The following is a 20,694-nucleotide window of genomic DNA, read 5'->3' as shown; positions in this document are numbered from 1 at the left end:
AGGGCTGGAGGCAGCAGCTGGAAGAAGCCACCCCAACCTTCTTACATGCTTAGGGGTAGCAGGACATGCCATGGCCAAGCGGTGTGGAGTGGGAGCAGGCCACACTGTTGGCAGTGGTGGGGGAAGCACCACAAGGTGTGCAGACTCTGGGCTGTTGCAGGGTGGGGGTAGGAGCAGGGGCTCCCATGCACACCACACATACCCTCAACCCCCACATAAACCCCACAGCCACATCCTCCCCCACACATGAATTACACACCCACCAACACTGCACCCACCCACACCCTCCCCCACACACCTCTAGGGGGAGCCCCGTTCACTGCTACACACACACACTACACATGCACTCACACACCCCCAGCCCCCCACAAACTCCAGCCACATCCCACACAAACCCTCCATGCCTCCATGCCCACCTACAAACGCCCCAACACTTTCCTCCACACCCCATATTCACAGACAGCCTCCCACAAACCCCATACCCACACACCCGTAGCTCCCCACACCCCCCACAATATACAAGAGAAAGACTTCATTTTGAGTTATTATGCAATCACTTCTATATATACACAGCACAAACACACACAAATCAGGACAAAATTTTTTTTTTAAATAAAATTAAAATATAGTATTATGGAAGTCTGATTTTTAGTACAGGTTTCCCTTGCTTAATGCGGGTTCTGCATGCATGAGTTTGCTCTTATGCGATGACCCATTTTATAACAAAAATTCATTATAAGCAAGTAAATTCACTCTTCAGGGATTGGTGTGGTGGAAGCCCACAGTCAGCTGCTTTGTGTGGTGCACTGCGGGAGTGACACGTACCAAAATATAGTCTCCTGTATCTGTCCTCCTCACTTGTTGTCTACAACATGTGTTTCTGTAGTTGCCATCTCCATTACAATAGTGCCCTGTGCTTGTGTGTACTGTCTGCTGTTGGCGAGAACTGAAATTGTTTTGTAAAAAAGTGACAGAAATGGGTCTGGAGGTCAGTACAGCTGAGGTCTTGGAACGTAACCCTATTTGTTACATTGTAAAGCAGGTGCCCTTTAAGAGAATTAGAGTCATGCACCATTTTCCAGGAACACACATACAGCTTAAAGCGAAGGAAACCTGTATATAATTTTTTTTCCCAGTTCCAAGGTAGCAAACGCTTCCCAAAAGGAGTACTTCCAGGGGCGAGGAGAGGGACTTCCAGTGGCAAAAGGCAGAGGTTAAGGACAGGACTTCTGGCCCCAAAATGGCAACCAGGGGGTGAGGCCACCCTTGTAGCCCTTGACAGCTCACCAAAACCCAGTAAGTGGCCCTCTAGCCAAAATAATTGCCTGCCCCCAGTCTATACAGACTTAAATAACTGTCTGTAGAGAGATATGCAGCAGTTTAACCAAATAGTTTTGCGTTGGCTTAAGCTTGTTCCTTCCTAAGAAACTAAACGTAGCTGCAGATTTAACATGCAGGATTGAAGAGGGTGAATGACATGATGAAGGATCAAGGCAAAATGTCTCAAAAATCAGCTTTTGGGAGACAACAAGCTAGTAAAGTGGAGATATTGAAAAATATACGTACATTACATACAGGTATGAAGTATAAAGTTTGAAGAAGTGTTCACAAGGACAGTTATCTTTATATTGCTACATCAGTAAAATTTCCTAAGCAGATCAGCCTTTTAGCATAAAAACTCATTCAAGGAATTTTCCAGGTACTATCCAACACTCCTAGATAGTCTCCAGAGAAGATACTCAGATTTTAGCTAGCCATAAAATTACCAGCAACACCAAACCTGAAGTCTAAGAAAGTGAAAAACCATGGCAAAAGGGAAAGAAAGATACATTTACTTAAACAGAACTACAGACTGATCATGTCGGAACGTTTTTAATAAATCGGACCTAATTTATTCTCTAGGACCATAGCATTCATATATAAAGATGAGATCTCTCTAAAGCCCATGTAAATAGAGCATTTGGGTTTTAGTTCAGTTAATAACCAATATACATAACCTTTACTTACCCAAAAAGTTTTCCAGTGCAAGTGATAGGCATTGTTACAACATAGAAGTGTCCTCTAAAAGCTCAGGAACTGCTCATAGATGCCAGTCAGCATACATGAAACCTCCCAGTGTTATCTGAAAATTATGGGACATACTTTGCCCTACTTGCTATATAGGACGACAGTTTATCTTGGCCACAACAGATCTTTAGGAATTCCTGAATATGCCAGGCAAGGATAGAGGACACTACTAAACACACCTCTCCTGACCACAGGGTAACTACTTTGTGAAAGAGATTAATTAACTCAAAGCATATCATACCATGAGGGGAGTCCTGGAAAAAGCTTTCTGTGGAACACCACAAGCAACAAAAGGTGTTTTATACTATCTGGAAAAAACTGTGTCCATAAATCCACCTTCTCTTCTCCACCTTCTGGCTGTAAGATTGGGTACCAATGTAGAGTGATCAAAGAAACTTATACTAAAAAAATTCTTTTCAGATGGCCTATTTTTACATGATGTCTTTTTATCTTAACCTCTACTACCTCAAAGGTGCTGGAGATAAGAGAAACTTCATATTCTAATCCACATGTCAGAATTTAATATTTTGTGGCTTATAAATAATACTTCTCTCCTAAAATGGTGGACTGTGAAGTGAATATCACCTCCTTTCCAGATCTCTCATCTCCCTCTAATTGAACCTCAGATATAAAACAGCATCAAAACAAGTCAAAATTCCCATCTTTTACACATTGGAATACTTTACTAAGTAGTAGGTCAGGCTTCCATCACCAATGCATCACTCTCATAGTTTGCATCAGTGGTGGCTAACCTTTCTGGCAAGCCTACCACAAATTAAGCCCCAGACTCTCCCTGAGGGGTACAGACAGAAGTGACAATTTTCTCACAATCTGACCACAGAAAGTGGTCTATAGCCATAACCAAACAAGTGCACAGCTGTACAGTTTCAAAAATGGGCAATCTGGTGAAAATCTGAACCCTCACCGCATGAAGGGTGAGATGAAGTAGTTTAAAAACACAGGGTCTTTTGTAATTTCTCTCTGTGATGTCTTCCAGTCTCCAGCTGTTTCCAGAATGGGGAGGGGGGAAGGGAGTAGAGAGAGTTTGGACTGGGGGGCTCAGCCCCTGCTGGAAGGTGGGGCAGCTGTTTTGGAATCCTCCGTTTCTCCTCCTCCCCTAAGGTGCAAGGGATCCAATTCACACATCCCACCATCCAGCGCTGGCTAAGGAATCCCTAGAACAAGCTCCTTCTGCTCCTTTCCCCTGTTCTCATTCTGAAATAGGGACAGGCTGGGAGAGAGGAGGAGACATTGCTAGGGGAAACCAGCTGAAGCCAACAGCTAGGCTCCCCTCCCTCCTGGAGCCAACAGTGAACTTCTGTTTTTTCCATAGGATCACTGTAACTCAGAAAGCTTCCTGCAAAGTGTTCTCAGTTACAGCAGGCAGCTGCACTTCTGTCAGCACCCTAAGAGCTGCTCTGATCCCTGCCTCCCCAGAGATGTACCTGATAAGAGTTTGTACCCTAAAGCACCATAATATAGAGAGATGGGCTCAAGCCTCTAGCCAGGAAGAGCAAAGCGGTGGCAGGACATTGCTGCAAAGAGGTGTAGTCACTGCCAAGAGCCAGGTTAACTCTTCCTTGGCCCCACAACCACAGCAGTTTTATATAGGTGAGCAAGGATCCAATGCTCTGAATTCAGTAACGGCTGCAGGGCCAGGGAAGAGTTAACTTGCTATTATCAGCAACACCTAAAAACTTCCTCTTGCAGCAGTGTCCTGCTCCCATTCTGCTCAATGCCCCCCGCCTCCATCTTGGTGCCTCCCTTTACTGAGCGCCTGGGATTTGTGTGCCATACAAAGCAGCTGCCATTGCCACTTGTGGTACACATGCCATGGGTTGACCACCCCTTGTCTACATTCTTGGATACCCTTTGTATCAAAATCTCAAGGACTTTTCTCAGCTCCTAGAGCTGCTGAAGACTTAAAGGATCAGCAGTACATCAGATTGTTTTACTGGTACTAGAAACCACATTTCTCTCCCCCATGCTAATTTCTAGGTTCTGGAACCATTTTCATAATGGTTGTCCAGATGTCAGATGTCCAGAACCCAAGGAAGATTCCTCATGTAATTATGTAACGTCTCAGGTTTATACTTAGATTGTGTTTCTGAAACCACAAGATCACACAGGTCTTTTCTTATACCGATGCTAGATTCTCAATTCTCAGCTGACCTCATTTTGAGGTTCATAGTTCACGTACCTGTGTATTAGTTCTGAAAGTGCAGCAATACTATAATGTACCATCTATTTGGTCCCAGGTTTTGTCCACTTCTCCCTTCTCTGCTCTGAGACTATCTAAAATTTCAGTGAAGCGCATTTTGGAAATTACTTTCCAAAATTGCTTACTTCAAACTATGAGTACCCTCCTTAGCCTAAAAATTAAGTCCTATGAGGTTAGGAAGTATGATGTTACTGGAACCTTTCCAGCATCCTCAACTTTTTTTTTTTTTCCATATTTAACTAATGTATGACTTCCTATTTCACTGCAGGAAGTCTAGTCTGATCTCTATAAATTGTTTTACTACTCCAATTTCAAAGAGTTTTGTCCATTTTAGGTGGGAGGGCATTATGGCCGCTTTTTACAAAGATCCCTTCTATTACTCTTACTTTGGTGAATTTACCCATTTTTGTATGCAATCATCCTTTTGCCATTTCCTCTTTCTAAAACTTCCAAACAGAAAAACCAAGCTCACCTGGGACAAAGTGAATCTTTCCAGTGATGCAAATCCCTGCAAAGGATTATATTTTTCATGCTTATTCAAAGCACCGAATAAAGTATGATTTATTCTGCTTCACAGAGAAGCAGAACTTTAACTTCAGACAATTGCTCTTTATTGCCAGAAGATTTGTGCTGCTCAAATATCTCCAAACCCTTCAGCAACCATCTCTCAGGAAAGGCAACAACTGAAAACAGATGTTAAGAGTTTTTACCCAATTACTTCATTCAACCTATTGATCCCCCCCGTGTGGGGGGCAGCAGCAAATGTTTGGCAATAGTTTTTCTAGGACTAATTTCACTTTGGGTATCATCCTATTCTTTAGCTGCATAAAAAATAAGTCCTTTCCTGTTTTCTTGGCAAACAAATCTGAACTCTTCCCACCTTCTCTCTTTTCCAAGCCAGGTATCAGAGTCCTCCACAACACACAGTTGAAAAGGAAAAAACATGATGCATATTAGATCCTATGCTTCTTCTATGCCATGATTGTCTGTGACTGCAGAGGACTGGACCCATTATCTCAGGTAACTCCCTTCCAGTTCTATGCACTTTGTGTGTAAAACGAGATCACTCAGCTGAAGATACAGAACTCTGGCAAAGTGCATTAGTACATATAATGAGTAAGAATTCTTACCATAGGCTTCTAGGCAGGTGAAGAAGACAAGGACAGACGTAATACAGGGAACACAGCACACAGCATACAATATATCACAGAAGCCAAAACAGAGCGAAGAGATAAAAGACAGTTATTCTCTTATTCTACATGAGCAACCTTAGCTAGTCTAACAATAACCATGCATCTACAGTAAACAGAAAGGTAACCATGACACTTATTTCAGAAGTCAGCAGGATGAGACACTGGAAAAAATTAGTCCAGTCTGAAGGACTGGCAGGTTATATTAGAACTCAGGATCTAAAAACCCATGCCCCCTATTTTATGTGCAACTTGTGTTTGGTCACACGTTATGATTAAGTGTCAAGGGTTGTGCACAGTGTCTTTTTAAATACTAAGACTAAACACTAAACAGACTAAAAACTTTGTGAATAGTCAATTTAAGGAACCAATGCTTTCTGCTTAGCTGTCAGTAGATAGCAAAGTTTTTCATTAAAAGGGAAGCATTTGCTGTGTCTTTGTTTATACTTTATTGCAAGGTAAAACAGTACCATACCCAAACAATAAGATTTTGAACTACTGGAAAACTTAGCACAGAAAAAGCCAGACTGGGTACCAGTCCTAGTCATCCCGAACCTTAAGATTCATAAGAAATTCATTAACATTTGTTACTGTCAAGACTGACTTTTTCTAGGCGGCTGCTGTAGTGGACAGAAGATAGTAGGCAGGAATAGGGGATAGAGTAGGAGTCTTGAGAACCCATCCCATCCTGCAAGGGCTAACTCTGGCTAGCACTCTTGCTCTGGGCCTTTTCTCCTACACTCCCCATAGCTGGCACCTGTCATTGCCATCACACATTGAGAGGAAAAGGGAAAAAGGACTCTGGGATAAAAGCAGCAGCCAAGATGAGGAAAGGCAGAAACCTCTTAAAACAGAACCTCGAGTTGCTTCAGTGCTGAAAAGAGTGAAGATTGGGAGCAAGAGGCTTTTCCTCTTCCCACAGTTCCATAAGTTGCATTTGTAATTGGGTCTCAAAAGATAGGCATGTCCCACTGCCTTCCCCTACCCTACATGCTTTGAAAGACATTCCCAGTGGGCTAACACCACAATCAGAAAGGTAGCAAGTGGATTGTGTGAGGTTTGTAAAACACAATTACTGATGCCATTCACTACTTTATGAAGCATCGTTTATGTTCCTGTATTGTAAACATTCTTATCTTTTGATTAAAAATGGAAACATATTATCCATTCCAGTTTTTCTGCCACATGTTCTTACTATTCTAAAATATTTGCATTTGGTAGCCAATTTGTGATGAATTTAACATTTCCTGTGCTAGTAAATCTCCTCTCTCCCCAAATCTGCAAACACTATCCTCACTGAGCAAGTGTCTGAATCATGATTTGGCAGCTTTTATAATCTTAATACTGTTAACAAATTGGTTACCAGATGCCTATTAGATTCACAGATTGCCACTGTTGAGAGCTCACAAGCACAATGAAGGACTGAGTGGTAGATGCCACTGTACTTCCATGATCTACTAAGTATGCCTCTCCCCCTATATTCTCATTTGCACATCATTCAAGTGGTTCCATCCCTCTGGTAGCTGTATCCCAAAGTTAACAAGAGCATCTCAAAACATTTCCTGTTTGGCAATACAGTGACTTTCCCACCATGGACAGAGGCATGGTCCCTTATTTCTACACAAGGTACTGGACAAAATTTCTAACTGTAGCTGTAGCAGCTTTTAATTTTCACAATTACTCTTGCAGTTGCAGGAAGATCCTTTGGTTAAACAGAGTCATCAGTCTTTGAGTCTGTGACTGGAGTCACTATGTCCTTTAATTCCCACTCACTTTAGTGGGGGAAACGGTTTTACTCTAGAATATTAGGCCTGGGCATTTAAGAAATCTCAAAGATTTTCTAGCTATCTCCTGCCTGCATTTGCAACAGGCACCAAAGGGCTGCTATCATTTGAAACTACAGCACAGATCAGAGTGGGACACTGCCTACATACACCAAGAAATTCTGTTGTGCAAAGATGTGACAAAAATGAGCATGCTCCTACTATCCTCTTAATCTATTCTGCAGCTGCCCATTCATAGGCCAGTCTGGCACAATAAACACAGACCTTAAGTCAAAGCCATCCCACTGCAAGACTCAGTGGCTGAAGCCTGGTTAAAACTAGTTCCATTGAAGCCTGTATTCATGGTAGAGTACTATCAATTCATTACTTATTGTAGTAACTCCCAGGAAGTATTTATCAATTACAATAGCCAAGAGATTCAGCTTTGGTTTTACTTAAACTGGTTTGATAATACTGGAGTATTAGCCTCAGTTACAAAAAGAAGGTTTTCCAAGGGAATATGAAGAAAGAAATATGAAAAGTACCATGACAGCTGATCAGAATCCATCAGCTACAGCTATGTTAATCCAAAATGTTTTATAAACAAAAGCACTCAAAGGTTTACAGTAGTGGCACTAGGAACAAGACAACTATGCCATCTTGGCCGCAAGGACTAACAGGAGTTTGAAAGCAGTCCAGCTGTTTTTTTCCAAAATGACAGGAAGGATCAGAGAGAAGTCTGCAACTAAGCAATGCTACCATGGGCAGCTCCATAATAATGATTCCCCAGAATCCACACTATTCAGGAAATCCTAGAACAGAAGCATTATTGATTGACACAGGGGCTGCAATAAACTCCATCACCAAAGCAGCATAAGGGTACGTGTTCCTCCAGCACTTCATCTGGATTGCCCGCCACAAGCACAATTTTCAGAATGAGCAGGACATGCAACAACTTCTGTTGCATTAAAGACAGCGACAACTGACCAAAGCAAACTTGCTTCCATTACGAGTACAGTAAAACCTGGGTTATTTATATCAGGGTGGTTCATTACCAACTTAATTCGCAGCAGGTTTCCAAATGAAGAATAAGCCACACAGCTGTTTGCTGCAGCTTTTATTACAAAGAGCACAACATCTCCATTCAGCTGGCCAACAACAGCCGTCTCATGCAGCTGTATCTCTCTGCCTGGTTTGCAAACTTTCAACTTTGCAAAGGGATAAAGAACCTAACCCTATGCTGTATCCAAGTTCTATTGACTATCTTCCTGCTGATAAGACAGACATCTTTTTGGCAGACCATTTAGCAAAGGAGATGCAAACAAAAGCCCTGAAAACGCCTAGTCCTGCTGCTGAATAGAGAACAGAAACACCGTGAAACATCCAAACCGCAGAATGACCTAGTATCAGAACATCATTTAGAATACCACATGAAAGAGTTTAGAACATTTGTCCAATAAATCCTGGTCATTCCAGATAAATATGCTCCAAGACTTTTTTCTTTCAATATTCAAGGTAAAAACTGGAAAGTAATCTATCCCCTCTGAATATCAGTGAGACCACTATACAAGGAGAAATCTGGAAGTACTTTTCTGATTTGTCAGCACTTAAGCAGTTTGACTGTCAGTGCAATCAAACTGGGCCAGAGGTCTAAACCTGAAAAAAGAAATTCAAGACGTATAGCAATACAAATACTTAGGTACCTGTTTCATATTGATCCAAAGCCAAAAAGAGGGAAGTTGTTGGGTTGCTTTGGGAAGTAAGGGCTGAACCGCTCTGTGCTGTTTATAGCTTAACCCAAAATGTTTCTATGCAAGAAATATTTGTGGGTCTGTAAAAGATCAAGCTACATACTAGACCAAAATAGGGAAGCAGATGAGACGAGGACATGCAGGTTAAAGAGGTCAGACATTTCTGTTTCCAACACTGCTAAGCATCCAGTAACTGGAATGTGGGCTCATTTTAAGCAGTTTGCATTAAAACTAACCTTCCCTACTGCCCAAAGTTTGATGTCAGCCACCCTAGAAGCCACTGAATAGGATACTTTTATAAACACAAGGAATGAAGACAGTCAACAGCAGTAGATGTGCATGCCAAGCAAATGCTCTTAAATCTGGTAATCAATGGCAAACAAAAAAGTAGCTTTATTTTACTGCTACTAAAGCTTTTGTGAAAGCTCTTCAATAACTTAAACTGTGCCTAAGGCCACCTCCACTTGTATTACAGGAAGTCTCAACAACCAGAGCTAATCGAGAATAGAAGCTTTCATCTTTGCTTTGTAGCTAATCTTATAGCCTGGAACCTGAACCGTTAAAACAAGAGACCTATTATACAAAGGGAAGTACATTTAAAGGGCATCACACACACTGGTCACTACTAAAAATTCAATATTTACCAACAATTACCCCATGATAATGCAGGAAAATAGTATAGTATCTGAGATATCCATAAGAAATCTGAAACTGCCTACTAATTGCTGACTTTTAAGATGGAAATAACTTCATGTGGGAAGTTCAGTTTTTTCTACATGATTATTTTGTGGATTTGTAAAGCCTACTGTTGAAAGTTCACAGTAAAGATGAACACATTTAAAAAATTGGGAGACTACAGACAAACTCAGAGAGGCATAGTGGACACAAAAAAGATTTTCTTTAAAAATACACAAATATTTGAGATCAGAGGTTGGCAGGCTATGAGGAAGTAATGGTTTGGAAAGGACATTAATTGGCATTTCCTCTACTAGCATGCAGCTCTGCTATTGTCTGGCAGTAAGATGCCCACCAGATCTATTCAGTCTAGTGCTGTAGCTCTAACTGTAGCAAAAGTATTTTTGTCCAGTAAAGACAAAAGGCCGACCACAATTCTAACAGACTAAGATGATGCATTTTCAGAGACGGGAAAGAAAAAAACACTTTACAACCCAATTTGTTTGGGCAATATTGAAATATTGTTGATTACAATGAACCAGTCACTTCCACAGTACTGTTAAATGTTCCCCTGAAGAGCCGTCAGACAGCTTTATTATAGCAACATGATATTAAAGAGCTGGAAAAAATAACCAAAGCTTAAGCTTTCCATATAGTCTGAAGAAATGAAACTCCTCATTCCTTTCCTTCACAAAAAGAGAGAGAGAGAGAGAAAGCCAGCTGTTTCCAGCAGAAACACTAATACATACTTTATCATCACAGAGCTGAAAATAATCCATTCCACATTTGAGGGGGATCCCCCCTGCCCAAAGCATAAGGAACTTGGTATTCTATGATGCCTGGCACCATGGGCTGGAATACCGGTCTTCTGAAGTCTGACTTCAGAATGCGCAGTCATGCTTCCTACTTCATCTTGAGTAACAATCATCATCCTTGGCCCCTTTACAAGGCTGTTGAAAATATTGAATCCACAATTTAAATGCATGGTTTAAAAGCTGGCTACCAAGCACATATCAATACAAACCTATTAACAACATTTCTTTAATTTTTCTACTGTGCAAGAAGCAGTGTGTAATTCACAATATGATATTGTGGTCCACATCCAATATAGGGCAAGACTAAACATCATGACTAACAAAGATGTGTGTACAATTTAAAGTAAAGACAAAACCCATTCATTGTGGCTCAGAAAAAGTATTTTATAGAAAAATTTTTAACATGCAACAGCAACTCTTTCCAGCATACCAACTACAAGGAACTAGTAGACATATCTACTCCTAAAGTATGAGTTCATAGTGTCCTAGCTAATTCTCAAAAACTCCTTCCGTGGACAGTCTTGTGTACACCTTCAAAGAGTGAGCTACCTGACATTTACTGCATATTAAGATTGTCCACAAGGGAAGGTAAATGTAGAGTAAATTTACATACTTGCTTTCTCCACACACATTTTTCTGTGTAGACAAGTTCTTTGATTACAACTGTACTGCCAAAACCAAGATGTCTTTATAGTTCTCACCTGGTCTTCTTCCTCATCCTCTTCATCTTCTGCCAGACGCTGTCTGCCCACCTCATACAGCCTGCAAACTGTATCCATGTTCATGGCATCCATGCTGCCTTGGTTCTGAAAAGAAACCCCCATCCCCAACAACATAGCATTTAGCAACTAGTATAAGTTATGCCAAAAACAGTAAGGTGTTGTCCCCATCTTTTATTTTCTATTAGTGCACATAATATAACCAGGAATAAGGTTCTTCTATTTTACAAGAATAGCCACAGAAGCAGCAGAAAGGATTTGCTTTGAGGTTCTAGGTGTTATGTCACTTGCAAAGCAGCATTCCTACCACAGGAGCACACACCTTATAAAACCTCTATTTTGGACCATTTGGGCCCTTGCCCAGCTTTGACTCCCCTTTCCCAAACTGCATGCCAACTCTCCCCAAAATTTCTCTCTCTAGTGTAAGGCTGTTTTCCTAAAGGGAAAAAAAGGCTGCAAGGTAGCAGCAATTTCAGAAAGATGCAAAGGCCTGAAATCTGCCAACTAATATTACTTTAAAAACAAAGCAGTCAGTCCCAAGTGGGTTTTAAACTCACTGATTTTACAATCCAAGGACTGATGCATTAGTACTCTACATTGGGGCAACGGTGTTATTGTGCCCTGTCAGCTAGCTTTGCTGAAAGGCAAGAATAAAACAATAATTCACAAGCTAAAAGCATGGTGTTGCTCTACATAAAGCAAGATGTGAGAGCCTTATCAATATTGAAAACTATTCCAAGCATTGGTTGCTGAGAAAGGAAGGATTGTTTTAATGGTCCCTAAGTAAAGAAATATATCCAACCAGTACAAGCTTGTTGCTTTTCTAGGGCTTCTTGCATAACACAGGCCAAAAAACTTAACTTTGTACTTCCCGCAAACCTCAACTTTTGGAGGATGGTTAATCAGAAAGAAAATATGTAGAACAGGGAAGGTAAGGGGGAGGCCAAGTAAAAGCTCAGAGAGCACCATGAGTACACCTGCCAGACTCTGTATTTTGGGGCAAGTTTCAACACATGAGACCAAGAAACATGAAAAAAAATGCATCCCAATCTGGCTTTTAAGAGGATGCTTCCCTCTGTAATATATTTATTTTAAAGCAAGACAGTGTTTGAGGGATAGCACTGAAAGGACTCTAAGATATGAATGAGCTAGTGACACAGAGGCAACATGGCATATACTCATCATAAGATGGATTGTAACCAACTGGTCACAATTACCCTATCCACATAAGAATACCACTATGTAAGACATCAACAACAAACAGCAGACACTTTGGAATCTCTAACCCCAAAGTCTTAAGAATACCCCAAGAAGCATTATACTTGGACTACAGTCATAGACAGGTATTTACTGTTCCCACTACAATCTCAATGTCTTTACCTCTATGACAGCCAGATAGCAATCCTTGCTGTCTGTGCACAAGTCAAAGATATTCCGTTTCACATCAATGGTGGCTAGAACACAAATCATAAAATAAGCTTAAAAGTTAAGTCCAGGCATTTCAATGCTTTACTGTATAAACAGTTCTAAGGATATGAACATATCTGGGTAAGAATCAAGAAAATTGGAGTTTAGTACATACAGGTACAGGCAGTCCTCAACTTACAACATTTTAAGTTACAACGTTTCTAAATTGACACCCTGTTTCAACTTTCTGACTTTCGACTTCACAACGCTTGATGCGTCACCTATCTCCTGTCTGTCCAAACTTCCTTGGACACCTTTCTTTAAGAAAGCAGACAAGACTCCAGAAAAACCTGCAGGCAAGACTCCTGAGAAGACTCCAGTCAAGAACCCTTCAAAAAGTCCAACCAGGAGTCCTTCAAAAAGTCCAGCCAAGTCACCTCAAAGAAGTCCTTCCAAATCAATATGATTGCTATTTACAAAATAAATATGTTAATGTAGCTGTATTACTCATCTATAATTGATTGAGTACAAAATTCTGGGCTATTTATGGTGAAAATAGGGTATTGGGTCTTGGTTCAGAAACCAATCCCCCATTTATAACCTTGTTTCCTATGGGAAAATTGGTTCTGAGTTGCAAAGTTTCGACTTAAGCCACGGTTCTCGGGAACCAATTGTGTTAAATCTGAGGACTGCCTGTAATTTCAACCAGTAATGGAGAATATTTCTGAACCGCTCATGCTGAGCTGTTCAAAGAAGTGCAGCCTGAATTCTCACACTGGATTCCATTGTGCATCTCTCTCTGCACATTGGCTATGGACTTCTTTGAGCAGACCAGAGACCACGTGGCTCTTTCAGTTTTCATAAGGTGATGTTGAAGGAAGACCAAGGTGTAACCAGGCCTTCTCCCTAAGCAAATGGAAGCCAGTGGCCATGTTTATTCACTCCTGCTAAATAACTAAGTTTAGCTCCAGGAGTTTTGTGGGCTAGAGGCCAAACTGACAGCAGTCTGAGCTATAAACAGGGACCAATACTAATGGGAAAGGGGAGTTCAAACAGAAAAAATGGTCCTTTCACATAACTGGACCACTGAGGTTTTGGCTATGTTACAGACTTGCTCTCAGATTCAGATCCGAGTTGAACAGAAGAAAAGACAACAACAGAAGAAAACCAGAGGTGGCAATTACAGCCCACAAAAGTAAACGCAAATAATTACATACCGAAGCAGAAATTTTAGCTCAAGCTACTTCAGAGCTGAGGACAGCGTGCATACTTGGATTAAGGTAAACAATGGTAGAATGTGTTTTAACTCATTTTTTTAATGAAAGAAGGATCTAGTGCAAAAAAGTGCACCCAGGTTACAAACCAAGCCCTTTGCTGGGGCACTTTCACTCTTACCTATAGGCTTGTAATCAGTTGCATTGAATGTCCTGAAGGATGACCCAAAGGGGCTTCTCATCCTCTCCTCCAGTAGGTCATCTTCATCATCTGCCTGCAACATAGCTGACCAAGGGAAAGATTATTCAGCAAGGTACCTCTTATTTACAGGTGTTGCTTCTTCTCACATTAGGATCCTGTTGGACCTGCATAGCATTGCAGTATAATTGTCTGTACTTTGCTTTTTTAATAGATTAGCAAGACCCATTTATCCATTATATTACTGTTCTACAGCTGAATTTTGCAAGAATATAAATACTTAGTACGCAAGTAGGGACCTACTGAATTCACAGTGGAAATGGGCTGTGTGGCAGCTCCTTTAATCTTGCAGATTCCCTCATGAACCCCCCAACCCACCCTGTTGCTTACTGACTGAGGAGACCTGATAGCCCTCTTGCTTGTTGCTGACTGCCCAGGAGGCAAAAACAGTGCCATACTAAAACCACAGTTTTCGCCTCTCTGCCAATCAGGAACAATTGGTAGGGGAGTTAGGAGGGGTGGAGGGGGAGGTGCACACGTGGGGAACCTTAACGCCTGTGTATGTTAAGGCGCAGAAAACAGGCTGAAAACTGCAGGTGTGATGGCCCCTGCTGCGGCCACAAAGCCTGCCAGCTGTCAAGGAGATCAGTGCAGGGGGGTTCTGGGGCTCTGCACCCCTGGCTGCTGACAGACCAAACTTGTGACATGGGTGCTTGTGCAGCTGTGTCTGTCTTGGGGCAGCTGATTGTCTGTATTGATTATTTCCTCTCCTTAGTGTGGGGTTTTGTAGGTGTTAATTGTTGCTAGTTAACTGGCTACACTAGTTGGCAACTATGCATTGAGCTGGTCCCTGAGTGAATCATGATTGCTTGGTAACTGGTAACAGAGTAGCTTAGCAGTCAGGCCTGCAGTAGTTCTCCCCAAGACAGACCTACCCATGTCATAAGTTTCGCCTGTCAGCAGCTAGAGGTGCAGGGCTCCAGACCCAGAAGCCCTACACCTATCTCCTTGACAGCTGGTAGGCTTTGTGGCCGCAGCAGGGGCCACCATCCTTGCAGCTTTCACCCTGCTGCACCTTAACACATGCACACTGTCACACGTCACAAGTTTTGTTTGTCCACAGCTTGAGGTGCAGTTTCCCCCAAACCCCTACACTGATCTTCTTGAAACTTGGCAGGCTTTGTCGTCTCACCAGGGGCCACCACCCCTGCAGTTTTCACCCCCCCGTGTTGTAACACATAGACGCGACAGGAGTTTTGCTTTCAAGAATTTGGAGTGCAGTTCCCCCCTGGACTCCTGCACTGATCTTGAATCTTGGCAGGCTTCATGCTCTCAGCAGAGGCTGCCACCCTTGAAAATTTCATCCAAATCAGACAAAAAACAACAAAGTTATAGATATTTCATTGATTCCCCATTATACCCTATGGCCAATTCTCCAAAGCAGCTGAAGCACTTCAGGAAAGCTTCGGAGAAGCTCCAAACCGCTTTGGAAAGCCTAAAGAAGCCAGCACTTTGATCTGGACACCTCCGGATCTGAAGCAGGGTCCAAAGCCTCGCACAGCCCTACTATGTAACATTAAGATTGGGGGAGGAGAAATGGAAATCAGATCCTAGACATCTCAATTTCTGTACCCAAGGTTAGTGGATATTTTTTCCTTTAATCCCTCCCATCTGCAAAATGGTTATACTACTACATCTAAATACACAAGATTTTGAGAAAATTAATCTATTTGTGAAGCACCAAATACAGCTAAATGCCACAATGGAAGCCCATGAGGAAAAGAATCTAGTCTTCAAAGATTTTAAAACTGTGCAGTAAGTGAGGCCTAAAGCTACACAACGAACAAGAAAAAACAAAGCAATGAATAAGTAGATTCTCATTAACTGAACTTTGTCCAGCCTGTTTACTGACCAAGGCAGGGAGCTGGTTGGGGGAAACACATGATGATGAAATCAAAGCCCATATCCTACTCACTCACAATCTTAATCCCAGTATTTTCTAACTTTTGGGGTGTTTGACTATGTAATTTTAATATTCTTTAAACACAGATTTACAAAAATATGCCACAAGACAGCCTGCTCATTATACAAGTCTCAGCTTTCCACAGGGCTTTAATTTGGTACACCATAATATAAGCATGCAAAGCTCTAAACCATAGGCATGGTGAGTTGGTATAAGATTTTCTCAACTCCAAATCCTTCAGCAGCTGTTAAAATGCAGGCTTTAGAGTCTGTACACCTCCCTTAGAAATGACCAGAGCAAAACGCAACAGACTTCCTATATGCAAGTTAGATGTGGGCTGTCAGGCATCTAGAGGTTCCTTGGGTTGGGAAATATTTGGATTGGTCTACTTCACCAACACCACACAGGAAAGAGAAGCCCTATAGTCAGCTTCCACTGCCAGATCCAAAGATGTCAAGAAAAACCAAAGACAACACAATGCAAATAGGGAAATCTTACCTCCATACATAACTGTGCCAGTGTAGTTGAAAACCACACGACACTGATCTAGTGCTGGTACCGTATGTAGCAAATGGAAAGTTCGAAGGTCCCACTGGAGAAAAAGAGATTAAGGAACAATACAGAACTACAAATTCCCACTTTCATTTCAACTCGCTGGTGAGCAGCAAACAGCACCAAACTAATGAAACTTAACTGCTGTCCTCCAGATACAGCAGTTCCAGGGCCCTTCTCCTAGCCCTGCAAGCCCATCAGAAGTTTCTCATTAGAAAAGCTGCACCAAGTCCTCAGCTGTCAACATGGTAGTTATGATGCAGATCTTAGTAGATGAAGGGAGGAAGAGAGGTGATACCACAACTGAGATGACAGAAGTGAAAGTACAAACATCTAACTCTCAATTGAAAGGACAGAGTACAATGTGTATCAACTTCACACCTCAACCTCCACCCCTTGCTTTTTCCCCTCTGGTCCCCTGCCACAGCTTCCTAGTCTTAACTCCCTCACCCTCCCCTGCAATATTAACAGAATCAGCAATGTGTGTATACACACACTGAGACACACACAGGGAGGTGTATACACACACACACACACGTTTGCTGTTCTGTCATTTCATCCTTATGCTTCTGCAGAACTCTTAAGTGTATGCTCTCCAGCACTTGTAATTTGTTTCTTTTTTCAGATATATTGGTTTTTCAGTACTTTCACAAGTTAGTCTCTGACAATAGTTTATTTCTGTTACATGCACTTTAAGTAAGTATGAGGGAAGCAGGGAGGAGGATTGAAAAGTTATGTATCATCAATGGAGGACCACTCTGTCCATCTGCAGAAGGGAAGGGAGGACCGACCGACCATCTACTGCCTTGTAAAACTGGAAAGCTGCAAATGGAGCATATAATTAATTGAAGGGGGAAGATGCTGGTATGACTTCAAGGGCTAGGGACAGACATTCAAAAAGCCTGACCCTGAATTGATTCAATCTTTGTAGGTTAGTCTAACCTGGCTAGGCTGAGCTGCTTTGAAATTGGACAGATATTCTCTCTGGACTGAAGAAATTCAGAAACATGCCTGCAGTGGCTCAAACCAGAAGCCAGGATGTGCCAGAGCGGCCCTCCCTTCCCTTCTGCAGGTAGCTGAGCTGAGGGGTGCATGGCCAGGCCCCAGCAGGACTCTAATTAAGGAGGTCTGCCTGCACAGTCACAGGCTTTTCCCTGCTGGCTGCTCAAGGGGCAGGAGTGTTACCAGCCCCCAGCCTCAGGCTAGCACTATGAGGCAAGCCAGGGTGTGCAGTGCATGCATCTGTTGATGATACGGAGCTTTTCAATCTCTCTCCCCGCTTCATCATACTGTCTACAGCAAACTGACAGGTAAGCAAGCCAGCGGGGAGAAAGAGGGGAAGCCAGCAGACCCTGCTGTGCCTGCGAGTCTGTGCCGAGCTCCAGCCAGGGGCCAGCCCTGCTGTGGAGCAGAGAGTTCCACCCAGCCCAGAGAGCATGCTAGGGGACTCTGATTTAAACTTAAACCAGCAAAGGGTCTGGGACAAACATTGCATAAACCAGTTTGAGCCAAATCAGTTAAGTCTGACACTACATTCAGCCATGTTTATCTCGAACCAGTTTCAGCCATTATCAAACTGGTTTACATGTACCAAATGTCTGTTCCGTTACAGGTTTAAACCGGTTTCTGATCACTTAAACCAGCTTGTGTGTAATATCTATCCCTAGGCCAAGGAGATATAGATCTGAAATCCATAGTTAAGTAATTTACTTGGAACAATAACTAAATATAGAATACTTATGTGAATGATATGACAGTAAACACCAGCCTGCCTTCTTTAAAGGAAGGTGTCTCTAACCCACCAGCAATTTGAGAAAACAGGACACAAAGGAGATGCAGTTGATATAGTATGATTTTAGTAAAAAGGCCTTTGGAAAAACCTAGTTTTGAGGTAATAGGTAAAATTGTACCATGGATCTGAACTGGTGAAGATGACATTAAAGCAGAAACAGTCAATTTACAGTAAGTCCAAATGTTTGCAGGGTTCCATACTACAGTTATGTAGCTAATACATATGTTAAAGACTTGTAAAAAAAGGGGGCAGGGAATAGAGGGTAACGTTTGGGAGAAAGAAAATTATTTAGGGTTCATCAGAAATTACAGAAGACCAAAAGACTATTAGGTGGTTCTGACAAAGCTAAATAAATAAGGAGCAACAAAGCAGATGAATTTCAGTGTTCATAAATACAAGATAAAATATATTAGGATGCATCATTTGTATTATTCTCCTACACTGCTTGGTTCCAAATTGACTATAGCCATTCAAGAAGAAATCCTGCATGTCACTATGGCAGCTGAAAAGAAAAATTCCTAGTATAGTGCACAGCAGAGGTTTATGCCCTTTCTTGTGTCAACACTGATCACCATATTTCAAAAGGGACATCAGGAACAGAGGATCAGGTACAGGCAATGAAAGCACTAGAAGCCTGAAATAACTTGTGCAGGGTGACGCTGTCTCAAAGATGAGAGGATATGACAGAGATAGAGAGAATGAGTGTATGTTACAAAATGACAGATCAGGCTCTCCCATATACCTTTCTATTACACACAAGACATCCAACTAAATTGGAAAACAAGTTAAAAGGTGTTGAAAGAATTATATGTCACATAAGAAGTAACATGCACAACTCACTTGCCAAAGCATATAACTGAAACCAGGAGCTTACCAGGATTCCAAAAAGGTTAGACTTCTATATGGGTAATGAGAGCATCCAGAGCTGATTTAGGTAGTATTTTTATAAGAGATCTAAAACTTTGTATTAAGTACAACAGTGCCCAATCTTCTCATTACTATGAACTTGTACTACAAAAGAAATACATTTCACAAAGATGCTTCCACCTAATGATAGAGATCTGGTTTGGAGATGGATACAAAAGCCATCTCTGAGACTACGGTCTCAAGAAGTTCATGCTTTATGGCAGAAGTCAGTCAACAAAGGAGATGCAGCAAATTCCACTTATGAACAGGCCTATTTAATCTATAAACTGATAACCTGCCATAGGCATTTTCTTGCCTCTCCTTTGAAGCATCTCAGAACAGAGACAGGGGACTGGCTCCTACTGACTCCCTATTCTGACAATTCTTTGCTCCTAACTTATGAATTAAAATTGCTGTTATTATAAAAGCTTGTAAAATCTATTTATGTTTACCATGACACAGCAGGACACTACACAGGTTGCTACAATCAGACCACATGGCTATCAGTCCATGGTATTTATATAGTAAGTTTCAACTGAGGTAGGATACAATCTCTGTGTTGACTATGACCTCCAGCCCATTGGGATGGAAAACGCCACTGATGGTCATGTTGAATTTGTCAAATTTATGGATGGCTTGCGCAGAACGGACATCCCAAAGAACACCATCATTTAGAACAAGGTCATCTGTGGGGTTAAAGGTGGCACTGTTCTTCTTGTAGTTGTTGGCCAGATCTGGGTTAAACAGAGTCAACAGCTTGTTGCCAGTCTGAATATCATAGATCTTTTAGATTTAAAAGAAAGAGAAAGGTTAGTCACAATTTGTAATCTATCAATCAGTGCCCAAGAATACCATAGACCACTCTGAGTTTCTCGTCCCTCTCACATAAGAACTAGCCACTGTGAAACCTTTCTTCCCTAGCATGACATCTTTGGACTGCAAGCTCTTCAGGGCAGGAACCATGTCTTACCATGTGCCTAGACAGTGTTTAGATTGCTGTGGTCCCTCCAATACATTTAACAAGCCTGAGACTAGTTCCAGAGAACTAATCCAGATGTGAGAAATGGGCTACAACAGGGATAGGCAATTATTTCGGTCAGAAGGCCGCTTACTGAGTTTTGGCAAGCTGTTGAGGGCCACATGGGTAGCACCACCCCTTGACAGATGCCCCTCCCTGGTCGTCATCTTGTGACCAGAAGTTCTACCCTCTAACCCCTGACCTTTGCCACCAGAAGTCCCTCCCCTTGCCCCCGGAAGTACTCCTTTAAGCAAGGGGTTTTGCCGTCTTGGAACCAGAAAAATACCAAATTATACTCTAAAAATGAACATCTACAACATATAGAGGTGATCATATAATAGCTTAAAATGAAGTCGTACTCTTGTATATTGTGAGGGTGTGGGTATAGGTTTGTGGGGGGCTGTGGGTGTGTGGATAGATGGGATGTGGGGGGCTTTGGGGT

General features: G+C 41.9%; 1 protein-coding gene across 3 annotated transcripts in view; it reads right to left on the bottom strand.

The window, feature by feature from the left end:
• The window catches only part of DCAF1 (DDB1 and CUL4 associated factor 1), a 149,718-nt gene that overhangs the window by 28,315 nt on the left and 100,709 nt on the right, over positions 1-20,694 (bottom strand). For 2 of the 3 annotated variants that reach the window (XM_019505170.1, XM_019505172.1), the window contains exons 18-23: positions 19,784-20,017; positions 16,483-16,576; positions 14,004-14,108; positions 12,582-12,655; positions 11,184-11,288; positions 5,419-5,427 (exon numbers count right to left, since the gene is read on the bottom strand). In XM_019505170.1, the coding sequence (XP_019360715.1) occupies positions 5,419-5,427; positions 11,184-11,288; positions 12,582-12,655; positions 14,004-14,108; positions 16,483-16,576; positions 19,784-20,017 (621 nt within the window). The remainder of the gene's footprint in view (positions 1-5,418; positions 5,428-11,183; positions 11,289-12,581; positions 12,656-14,003; positions 14,109-16,482; positions 16,577-19,783; positions 20,018-20,694) is intronic. The other variant, XM_019505171.1, reaches the window with a different exon arrangement.

The sequence above is a fragment of the Gavialis gangeticus genome, unplaced genomic scaffold (assembly GCF_001723915.1).
Source record: "Gavialis gangeticus isolate Ggan-Ray unplaced genomic scaffold, GavGan_comp1, whole genome shotgun sequence".
NCBI lineage: Eukaryota > Metazoa > Chordata > Crocodylia > Gavialidae > Gavialis > Gavialis gangeticus.
This window is presented reverse-complemented; position numbering and strand designations above follow the sequence as displayed.